At 42.7% G+C, this 12,478-nt stretch overlaps 1 protein-coding gene across 6 annotated transcripts in view; it reads left to right on the forward strand.

The window, feature by feature from the left end:
* LOC108718612 (adhesion G protein-coupled receptor B1-like) overlaps positions 1–12,478 on the forward strand; it is a 323,650-nt gene that overhangs the window by 166,325 nt on the left and 144,847 nt on the right. For all 6 annotated transcript variants that reach the window (XM_041566669.1, XM_041566667.1, XM_041566668.1 and 3 more), the window contains exon 3: positions 8,930–9,088. In XM_041566669.1, coding sequence (XP_041422603.1) covers positions 8,930–9,088 — 159 coding nt within the window. The remainder of the gene's footprint in view (positions 1–8,929; positions 9,089–12,478) is intronic.

Here is a 12,478-nt window from a genome sequence, read left to right on the forward strand (position 1 = left end):
AGTAAGTGGGTGTCCCTTTGAATGCCCCCCTAGTTTATGCAATACTTACTGGCTACAAGTAGTGGGAGTTTTAGTGCTCAAATCTCAAGTGCTCAGTTTTGCACCCCTTTTTAGTGAATGAGCCCTTATATAGCCTCTTACAAGGGTGGTTCACCTTTAAATTAACTATTAGTATGTTATAGAAAGGCCAGTACTAATCAACTTTTCAATTGGTCTTCATTATTTTATTTTATTTTTATAGTTTTTCAATTCTTTGCTTTTTTTCTTCTGATGCTTTCCAGCTTTCAAATGGGGGTCACTGACCCCCATCTAAAAAAAAACAAATGCTCTGTAAGGCTTCAAATATATTGTTATTGCTACTTTTTATTACTCCTCTTTCTATTCAGGCCTCTCCTATTCATATTCCAGTCTCTTATTCATATCACTGCATGGTTGCTAGGGGAATTTGCATCCTAGCAACCAGATGGCTGAAATTACAAACTGAAGAGCTGCTGAATAAAAAGCGGAATAACTCAAAAACCACAAATAATAAAAAATGAAAACCAATTACAAATTGTCTCAGAATATCCCTCTCTACATCATACTGACAGTTAATTTAAAGGAGAACAATCCCTTTAATGCCGCAGGTCGGAGGCAATACCATTCAAACACAAATGCAGGGGGGGAAATGTGTGTTTTCCTAAATTGAAGCTTATTTACATGCATGTTAGGTTGCAATTAATTGGGAATTTAGGGGGAAATTGCATAATGGATAAAACACAGAGATCTTAATTTTGCACTGAGGTTTGTCCATTGCTTTGCTCCTCCAGGTAGATCTAGAATCCGTGCCGTAAAGCAAGAGACGGCTGCTGTAAATTCCCAGGCAGGAAGAAGAGTTTGTCACAGGAAATCAACTCCCCAGAAATAATGGCACAATAACCTTTTTGAGATTATACAAATCACTTTGGTCCCTTCTCTGTTTCCTCCAATCCCCTTGACTGTCAGGGTCAATAATATAAAAGTGAATCCAGGCAGGTTTAGGGGTTGCAAATCGCTCATTATTCTCTGCCTGCTTCTCAGGGGGTGACCTGAGGATTTTACTCTCCAGTAATATGGGGAGGGGGTGCCCCCTGATAACGTCCGTCAGTCATTCGCTAATAGCAGTGCAGCAGCTGATGAGCAAATCCCTGGTAATTAAGAGGCGAGCAGCATGATTAGCATTAATGTGAGCTGTGTGTCCGGATACAGTCCAGGCGCTTACAATACACAATGGCTTTCGGGAGGCGCGAGTAATAAGGATAATTAGCAGAACTTGCTTTTTGGAAAATGGTATTTCAGGGTTCTGCAAAACGGAAAACGCTTTGGGGAGAGTCTGTGCAACTGCTTCATCAGCTTCCACTCTTAATAGTCCGAGCAGTTAACCCTTACTTGTCTGCACTTGCAGGGCAAGGAGAGTGGGAGCTGCCATGTGGCGTGATACAGCGTTCTGATTCCAGCACAGCATTGCCATCTACTGGCCAGAACTAGAGTGCGCGCCTTATTCTTTTGTACACTTACTTTATCTATATGGCAGCTTCCACTTCCACACCTTCCAGTGAGTCTTCTGTTTTGTGTCTGCCATAAATTGTGATATTGTGTTATTTGTATTGTATCTGCTACTCACACTCTGTAGCACTGCCACCCAAAATGTGGGGCTTACATCTCTTCCTGGAGTAGTGGGGGCCTCTCAACCTCAAAGGGCGCAGAGTGAGATTTGGGATACATGTTCTGTTATATTCACCCAAAAGTTAGGGGGAGATTTGGGGTGAGTGCTTATTTGTACCCTGGGTACCCCTGGAATTATAGCAGGGTGACTGTTACCCCAATGTTTCTATATATCTGTAACCTTGTTATGAGCTAAGGGGGCCCAGTCTGAAGGCCAGTTAGGGGGAGATTTGGGGTGAGTGTTTATTTGTGCCCTGGGTACCCCTGGAACTATAGCAGGGTGACTGTTACCCCAATATTTCTATATATCTGTAACCTTGTTATGAGCTACAGGGGCCCAGTCTGAAGGCCAGTTAGGGGGAGATTTGGGGTGAGTGTTTATTTGTACCCTGGGTACCCCTGGAACTATAGCAGGATGACCCCCCAATGTTTCTATATATCTGTAACCTTGTTATGAGCTAAGGGGGCCCAGTCTGAAGGTCAGTTAGGGGGAGATTTGGGGTGAGTGTTTATTTGTGCCCTGGGTACCCCTGGAACTATAGCAGGGTGACACCCCAATGTTTCTATATATCTGTAACCTTGTTATGAGCTAAGGGGGCCCAGTCTGAAGGTCAGTTAGGGGGAGATTTGGGGCGAGTGCTTATTTGTGCCCTGGGTACCCCTGGAACTATAGCAGGGTGACACCCAAATGTTTCTATATATCTGTAACCTTGTTATGAGCTAAGGGGGCCCAGTCTGAAGGTCAGTTAGGGGGAGATTTGGGGTGAGTGTTTATTTGTGCCCTGGGTACCCCTGGAACTATAGCAGGGTGACTGTTACCCCAATATTTCTATATATCTGTAACCTTGTTATGAGCTACAGGGGCCCAGTCTGAAGGCCAGTTAGGGGGAGATTTGGGGTGAGTGTTTATTTGTACCCTGGGTACCCCTGGAACTATAGCAGGATGACCCCCCAATGTTTCTATATATCTGTAACCTTGTTATGAGCTAAGGGGGCCCAGTCTGAAGGTCAGTTAGGGGGAGATTTGGGGTGAGTGTTTATTTGTACCCTGGGTACCCCTGGAACTATAGCAGGATGACCCCCCAATGTTTCTATATATCTGTAACCTTGTTATGAGCTAAGGGGGCCCAGTCTGAAGGTCAGTTAGGGGGAGATTTGGGGCGAGTGCTTATTTGTGCCCTGGGTACCCCTGGAACTATAGCAGGGTGACACCCAAATGTTTCTATATATCTGTAACCTTGTTATGAGCTAAGGGGGCCCAGTCTGAAGGTCAGTTAGGGGGAGATTTGGGGTGAGTGTTTATTTGTGCCCTGGGTACCCCTGGAACTATAGCAGGGTGACACCCCAATGTTTCTATATATCTGTAACCTTGTTATGAGCTAAGGGGGCCCAGTCTGAAGGTCAGTTAGGGGGGATTTGGGGTGAGTGCTTATTTGTACCCTGGGTACCCCTGGAACTATAGCAGGGTGACTGTTACCCCAATGTTTCTATATATCTGTAATCTTGTTATGAGCTAAGGGGGCCCAGTTTGAAGGTCAGTTAGGGGGAGAATATTTTAGATAAATGGGTCCCTAAAACCTGTGTAATATTTTGAGAATGTGAATATTCAGTTTCAGTATCACATTAGTGGCCCATTAGTACATGAGAACTGTGGGTTCCGGTTGGTGCCACATATAGATTCATGACGTTGTTTCACTGCAGCAGAATATACAATAATGCGGCACAATATGAGATGCTGGAATATATTTTGGAGACGGGTTTGCAATTTGATTAATCAGGAAGATTATGATTTCTGATTAAATATCATATTACAGGTTTCATGTTGCTTTTTGTGAAAAAAAGAAATGGCCTGAAAGTCTTAATAAGTGAATTATGAGCCACCTAAAGGGAACGTTTGTCGATTCCAGAGCTTATTTGCTGCCTAACGATCTGCATTAAGTAAACCTTTAGCCTTTTAATTCTGTCAGATTTCCAATTCATTCATGACAAAGGGGGGGGGTTATAATTCCACTGCTCGTTGCCCCCGGGGTGCAGGGATTGTGGCTGGTTAAGCAGGTTGCTGGCGGTGCACATGGCTGGTTATGGATATGGTATTGATTGCACTAAGTACTCTCCCCGGCTCCTGCAAATATGTCGATAACCTCTGATCCATCTGAAAGCGAATACGGATTATTGTAATAAATGGCCGGACCCATATTGTATCACACGGTGCCCTTGGGACTGAATCAAGGTCGGCCCCAGTGTGACTGTCTCTTGCTGAGCTGCGCACTCTAGTGCTGTCTCTTCCTGAGCTGTCACTTCTCATGTTCTTCTCTTATTTGAGGTTGTGGGAGACATGGGATTATAAAGACATCACTATGTAAATATATTACAGGTTCTATGAGGATTTCTGTATTATAACAACTGAGTATTGCCTGGGTGTAACTACAGGGACTCAACCTGAAGGCCTTATATGTAATGGTGACTGTATGAGTATTACGTGGCACCGGTGCTGGTTACATTACAGCTCCTCTTTGTGCGCTGAACTATATCCCACTAGAACAGCAACTAAAAGTCATTGTCTGTTGTCCAGGCAGAACCATAAATCCCTTCTATTTGCTTCTTTGCAAGAGAAACGCAGATAAAATAGTGGAAATTGTGGCATTTCGAGACCGTGGAGAAGATCGATGGGCAATTGTGAAAACTCTTTTCCTTTCCATTCAGAAAGGACATAATAGAAACAGACAGTTTTATAACTGGAAAGTGTCAGGGGAAAGGTTGAGTCCAAGATCAATAAAACCTGTATGTTATGCACTGAATTTTTGACACCAACTAAAAGGTCACGCGTTATTTCCAGAGATCGCAAAACACATTAAATTGCTGTCTTTTCTCTCATCTGCTCCACTGGCCTCCTGGTCTCACCGAAATGATGAGTCTGTGTAGCTGCCTTCTTATTGGGGAAGGACTCTGTGTCTACAGAAGGGCTCACTTATTTAAGGGATACAGATCAGGAAAGAAAGTAAAGCTAACAAAGATGGTAAGGACATGAGGGTACAATGATATAAGTATGGCAAGATGACTACAGTACAGCAAGATAGAGACAGTAGGGCAAGATGAAGAAAGTACAGTATGGCAACATAGAGAAAGTAGAGCAAGATGAAGACAGTAGGGCAAGATGGAGACAGTAAGGTAAGATAGAGACAGTAGGAGAAGATCCAGACAGTAGGGCAAGACTGAGACAGTAGGGCAAGAAAGAATCAGCAGTGCAAGACTGTCAAAGTAGGGCAGGATGGATACAGTAGAGCAAGACAGAGACAGAAGAACAAGACAGAAACAGTAGCGCAAGATGGAGGTAGAAGAGCAAGATGGAGACAGTAGGGTAGGATGGAGACAGTAGAACAAGACAGAGACAGTAGGACAAGATGGAGACACTAGAACAAGATGGAGAAAGTGGGGCAAGATGGCGACAGTAGAGCAAGACAGAAACAGTAGGGTAAGATGTAGACAAAAGGGCGAGGTTGAAACAGTAGGCCAAGATGTATAAAGTAGGGCAAGATGGAGAAAGTAGGGCAAGATGGAGACAGTAGGGCAAGACGGAGACAAAAGGGCAAGATTGAAATAGTAGGGCAAGAGGGAGATATTAGGGAAGGATGGAGAAAGTAGGGCAAGATGGAGAATGTAGGGCAAGATAGAGAAAGTAGGGCAAGATGGAGACAGTAGGGAAAGATGGAGAAAGTAGGGCAAGACAGAGGCAGTAGGGCAAGATGGAGACAATAGGGCAAGACTGAAATAGTAGGGCAAGAGGGAGACATTTGGGAAGGATGGAGAAAGTAGGGCAAGATAGAGAAAGTAGGGAAAGATGGAGAAAGTAGGGCAAGATAGAGACAGTAGGGCAAGACTGAAATAGTAGGGAAAGCTGGAGACAATAGGGCAATATTAAAACAGTAGGGCAAGATGGGGACAGTAGGGTAAGATGAAGACAGGGCAGGATGAAGAGAGTAAAGTGAATTTGAAACAGTAGGGCAAGATGGAGAAAATCATCATCATAAATTGATTAAGATTGTAAGAACAGGTCAAGTTGGTCCAGTAGGATATGGAGTTGAATAGAAAACCTTATGGAAATATTTTCCAACATTCAGCAGGTAGTTAATGTATAAGAGTACAATCTGTCCTATGTTATTAATGAACCCCTGAAAAGTCTGTTTTACCCTGGGCTCCTCCAATACTAAAGGCAGCGTTCATGCCAAAGATTAGATTATGTCTCTATCTGAATCTTTCCAAAAAGCATGCAATAAAATCATACAATAAAAACAGATTTACACAATTCATAGAATTTCTTGCTTCCTCAGGAGAGAGTTATATTTGAGCATTTAGGGGTGATCAGCTGGCTTGTTTGAAATATTATTTGTGAAAATAACACATTTACTGTAGAATATTTAAACACATATAAATAATCTCTCTGCTTAACATAAGTGGGTTTTTGTGGAAAAATGAATCATTTCCTTTAATGTTCCATTCAAATCGTTGATCACTAACTATTAACACTGATGAATAGGGGCAGAATCAGCCAGAACTGCCTGTGATCAGGGACATGGTTAAATCTTAGTAATTTAGAAATACAAGGCCTGGGGCAGTAGAGAGAGAACCTCATGTTTGTCCTCTCTGGCAGGATTTATTATGCTTGGAAATTCTACTGAGATGCATATTTTACTTTTGGATTGTAAATCGAAATTATTCTCACCATTGCAGAAAGCAAGGTTTTGTTAGGCCCCAAATGTACAGTGACTTTACTTCTAACGTGTTTTATTAACATTAGACTGTGTGTATGGCCAAGAAATACATTTACATTACAAACACAAATTCTTCCATTATTTTTTACAGTCTTCTTGTAGGATAGTGGGTACAGTAGGGAATGTGAGTACTGTAAGAAGGGAGTGTGACTGTGGGATAGCAGGAATAGTAGGGAGAGATGGTGCCTATAGTAACAGTGGATAATAGTCTCTGGGAAGGGAGTGTGACTGTGGGATAGCAGGTATAGTAGGGAGAGATGGTGCCTATAGTAACAGTGGATAATAGTCTCTGGGAAGGGAGTGTGACTGTGGGATAACAGGTATAGTAGGGAGAGATGGTGTCTATAGTAACAGTGGATAATAGTCTCTGGGAAGGGAGTGTGACTGTGGGATAGCAGGTATAGTAGGGAGAGATGGTGCCTATAGTAACAGTGGATAATAGTCTCTGGGAAGGGAGTGTGACTGTGGGATAACAGGTATAGTAGGGAGAGATGGTGTCTATAGTAACAGTGGATAATAGTCTCTGGGAAGGGAGTGTGACTGTGGGATAGCAGGTATAGTAGGGAGAGATGTGTCTATAGTAACAGTGGATAATAGTCTCTGGGAAGGGAGTGTGACTGTGGGATAGCAGGTATAGTAGGGAGAGATGGTGTCTATAGTAACAGTGGGATAATAGTCTCTGGGAAGGGAGTGTGACTGTGGGATAGCAGGTATAGTAGGGAGAGATGTGTCTATAGTAACAGTGGATAATAGTCTCTGGGAAGGGAGTGTGACTGTGGGATAGCAGGTATAGTAGGGAGAGATGGTGCCTATAGTAACAGTGGATAATAGTCTCTGGGAAGGGAATGTGACTGTGGGATAGCAGGTATAGTAGGGAGAGATGTGTCTATAGTAACAGTGGATAATAGTCTCTGGGAAGGGAGTGTGACTGTGGGATAGCAGGTACAGTAGGGAGAGATGTGTCTATAGTAACAGTGGATATAGTCTCTGGGAAGGGAGTGTGACTGTGGGATAGCAGGTATAGTAGGGAGAGATGGTGCCTATAGTAACAGTGGATATAGTCTCTGGGAAGGGAGTGTGACTGTGGGATAGCAGGTATAGTAGGGAGATATGGTGCCTATAGTAACAGTGGATAATAGTCTCTGGGAAGGGAGTGTGACTGTGGGATAGCAGGTATAGTAGGGAGAGATGGTGCCTATAGTAACAGTGGATAATAGTCTCTGGGAAGGGAGTGTGACTGTGGGATAGCAGGTATAGTAGGGAGAGATGGAGCCTATAGTAACAGTGGATAATAGTCTCTGGGAAGGGAGTGTGACTGTGGGATAGCAGGTATAGTAGGGAGAGATGGTGCCTATAGTAACAGTGGATAATAGTCTCTGGGAAGGGAGTGTGACTGTGGGATAGCAGGTATAGTAGGGAGAGATGGTGTCTATAGTAACAGTGGATAATAGTCTCTGGGAAGGGAGTGTGACTGTGGGATAGCAGGTATAGTAGGGAGAGATTGTGTCTATTGTAACAGTGGATAATAGTCTCTGGGAAGGGAGTGTGACTGTGGGATAGCAGGTATAGTAGGGAGAGATGGTGCCTATAGTAACAGTGGATAATAGTCTCTGGGAAGGGAGTGTGACTGTGGGATAGCAGGTATAGTAGGGAGAGATGGTGCCTATAGTAACAGTGGATAATAGTCTCTGGGAAGGGAGTGTGACTGTGGGATAGCAGGTATAGTAGGGAGAGATGGTGTCTATAGTAACTGTGGATAATAGTCTCTGGGAAGGGAGTGTGACTGTGGGATAGCAGGTATAGTAGGGAGAGATGGTGTCTATAGTAACAGTGGATAATAGTCTCTGGGAAGGGAGTGTGACTGTGGGATAGCAGGTATAGTAGGGAGAGATTGTGTCTATTGTAACAGTGGATAATAGTCTCTGGGAAGGGAGTATGATGACCGTTTAATAGCAGGTATAGTAGTTAGAGATGGTGACTGTAGTAGCTGCCTAGAGCACACTGAGCATGTGCAGTGCCACTGACACACAAGAGAGAACCTAGCTAGATCAGAAGTTTGGAAGCTACTGTGAACATCTTTTATAGGGCTGCAGCACTTTTGGGTTGGTACAGTAAGTTCAGCATATGTATGTTCAGTATATAAAATACAGCATTTCTATAAATATCCGTCTCTAGTATTTAGGATGTCCACTTTCTGGTGTCTATTTTTTCTGCAATGATGACTTGCTATGGTCAAACAAGACCAGCTAAACCAAAACCTTCCCTTATTATGCTGACACCCTGTGTAAATAAATGAGATGTCTCTGAACCTCTTCATCAATGCTGTCTTTGTGGGTGGGTTGGCAATCAGGAGGTGACTATTCTTGAATGTGAAGATAGAGCTTTCTTTAGGAGGAGACATTTGCTCCGTAGTTTTATTCTGATGCCTTCGCTAAAGCCTCAGCATTAATCATAAACCTCTGTTTTCTTCCCGTTAGGTGGTTGGACCTCATGGACTTCTTGGGGAGATTGTAACAGGGACTGTGGGGGTGGTCTGCAAACCCGAACAAGGACATGTCTTTCATCGCCAGAGGAGGGGAATATCTGCGAAGGAGTTCTGGAAGAGGGGCGACTGTGCAATAGGAAGGCATGCAACGGTAATTATTGCTCTATTTTAACATTTCTTCATTTCATTGGGTATTTAAACATATAAATATCTAGGCCAAAATCAACATCTGTCCAGGGATTCTCATATGGGGGACAGTTCATGGGAGGGGGCTGAAGATAGATCCATACACAGATTTTCAAGGCTTTATTTGGCTGAGCAGCTTGGTGTTAGAGATAGATTCCATGCCCTGTAGTTCTACAACCAATCAGCCCCCAAAATTGGACAAGCTACTTAACAAAATCAAGGCTTGTATATGTATAAATGGCACAATCATTGAGTTTATATAACTGGTTGGTTGGATACTACTATAAAACAAGAACAGAAGATTCTTCAGATGCTTTCCATTGTCACGAAATGCGTTAGGCCTGAGCCTCTCCCTGCCTGTATGTTTTTCAAATATATTTAGTAAAGGTGACTACTTTGTGAAGAACCTACATTGGTCCATTGTAGTGAAGTTGGATCTGCATTGAACTCCATTGATGTCTTTCAACAAGGGGCTAAGCTTTGTTGAAATGAAAACACCATTCGTGTATATCAGAATGATGGGAAGCAGCGACATTGTAAATGAGCTTATACCAACCCCCACAAAACCCAACTAATGCTGTTGTTATTTCTGTTTACATCTTCACAAAGATCCATTCATGATGTGTCGAGGTTCTTCTTGGGTGCAACAAATAGAAGTCTGCAGAAAAAGTTTCCCATAGTTTAGCCATAGGGCCTTATTTCCAACCTTAAAGCATGGACACAATGGATTCCAGTGGGCATACTCTTGGCCGGTGAGCACCACCAAGGTGACAGAAAGTCCATAAACCAGGCATGGAGGCCATTCTCCCTGCTGAGCAGCTCCGAACTTTCTTTACAGGTAGAGGACTGTTTGGAGGGAATTTCTTGGTTCAGCCTCCTAAAAGACAATTGTATAAATTAGAGGTTGTAAGAGACAACAGGCCATGCTCAACACTAATGAAAACTGGAAATTATTCCTCAGTGATCCACCAATTGGTTTAGTTAGTCAGACTCTTCCACAGACAAATGGAGTAGCCATCTCCACCTCAGTAACATATAATAACAAGAAAATCTGGAGAGTCTTTGCAAGTATGTAGTTTTATTATCGCACTACATGTTTCGGACCCAACTGGTCCTTCCTCTGGTGCATGTTATATCATATAACATATAACATGCAGTGCGATAACATGTAGTTTTGATAACAGATTTTCTTGTTATCAACACTAATGAACTCCCAGTCCAAGTTTGGCCTTGAGATTGAAGAATGGGGTGAAGAAATAAATATTGAGGGGATACGGTGGTTCTGCTTGTCCACAATTGTCCTGGGCTCCCATCCTGAGACTGGGGCAACAGATGGTCTTGCTAATTCAGAATCTACCCCAACATGCTTATGAGGACCATTGAGATGTAGAGCCTCCTTGTTGACCAATGTTGCCTTGTATTTTCTTCTAACTAGTTGTTTTTAACAATGTATTTATTTCCTGTTCTTTCACATGAATGCCGCGTCACTGATTTCTCGTTGCTGGAGTCAGGAATCGGATGTACAGTAGGTAGAAAAGAAAAAGGAAAAGGCATTGAATGATTAATCAAACCTCTCGAGGCGCCTGTGGTTCCGACTGGCCCCACTTTTTAATTTAGCATTGCTTGATATATTAAGAGGGAAAATGATTTTAGCTGACGCCAGGCCGGTTTTGATTATAATTATTCACATTTTGAGAATTTAAAGTGATATTATTTTTGATTAGATTGTCAGATGGTGGTTCCCGGATTTAAAGCGCAGCTCAACAAAATGCACGGCACCTTGTAAATGGGATTAATGACCGGAAAGATAGTCTGGCCATTCACCTGGAAATTGATTTGGGCAATATTGGGTGAAATTACTTCATGCATTTTTTAGCTTTTCTGTCATTTCTATTAATTTTTCCAATTAGCCGGATGCCTCTGGGCTCGCCAGGTATTATTCACCAGCCCCAGAATCATACACCCAAAAAAACCTAGATCATTGTTGTGTAAGGATATATCTGACACTTGTTTTATATATATATACTAGACAATAAGCCCGTTAAATTAACGGTCCGTGGGTCACATGCGCAGTAGCGCAATCCCACGGACACAGGGACTGGACGCAGAGACACTTCAACTTTATTATATAGGATGTGTGTATATTATACATCTCTTATGGTTTTATAATAAATGTATATGTGCATGTACTTTAAATGTGCTTGTACCTTAACTTTGTAAGCAGCAGTCCTGTCCTGCTTTATGGCAGCTGAGATTCTAGCTATCTGTATAACAGAACATTCTGTCCCAGTGGCTGCACAGATCCTATCTGATCCCCATTGTAAGCAGCAGTCCTGCCCTGCTTTATGGCAGCTGAGATTCTAGCTATCTGTATAACAGAACATTCTGTCCCAGTGGCTGCACAGATCCTATCTGATCCCCATTGTAAGCAACAGTCCTGCCCTGCTTTATGGCAGCTGAGATTCTAGCTATCTGTATAACAGAACATTCTGTCCCAGTGGCTGCACAGATCCTATCTGATCCCCATTGTAAGCAGCAGTCCTGTCCTGCTTTATGGCAGCTGAGATTCTAGCTATCTGTATAACAGAGCATTCTGTCCCACTTAACACTATGCACTTTGTCGCACCTTGTTAAAGAGCCCTAAGAGATCTTAGGGGAGGAAAACATAATAATTCTACTGTAGCTTTAAAATAACAGACTTATTTTACTAATAGGGGATTTTAAGGATGATTATGCCTTAAAGCAAACCAAACGTGTGTGTATATGTTCAGTAACAGGGAAATATGGATCTGAATACTCAGAGGGGCAGGAGAAATATACTCTAATAGAACATGACTGATACATGGCCTGACTCTTCCCCAGCCTTTTAGCCCTGTGTTGTACAGATAATAATGATTGACTCATAGAGCACTTTGTATCCACTGGGATCTGCAGCTTTACGGCTTATGAAATATTAACAAAATTCTAACAAACACAAATAAAACTTAAAAGAAGACAAATCTCACTGCACTTCATGAGTCAGAAACTTGGATAAGCAGTCATGGTCAGACTTTTCCCTATCAGCACCTGTCCCTAACCTTCCCCCTCTCAATCCAGTCCAAAAAACTGGGTTAAGAGGGGCTTTCTACCTGCTCTTGCCCCATGCCATGTAATAATGCCACCAATGTTGTTAGTTGAGGTAGATTCTCTAGTCCAATCTGTCATCAGAGAGGAGGTCATGGGTAGGCAGGTCCTTGTTAAGGAGTTTGGCCTACAATTTGCCCAGAATGCTATAGAGTTGCAAAGTGCAAACAATGAACACAATCTGCCATGTTTTTTGCACTTTGCACCTTGCCCTACATGTAAAAGAATTGCT

This window comes from Xenopus laevis, chromosome 6L (assembly GCF_017654675.1).
Source record: "Xenopus laevis strain J_2021 chromosome 6L, Xenopus_laevis_v10.1, whole genome shotgun sequence".
Lineage (NCBI taxonomy): Eukaryota > Metazoa > Chordata > Amphibia > Anura > Pipidae > Xenopus > Xenopus laevis.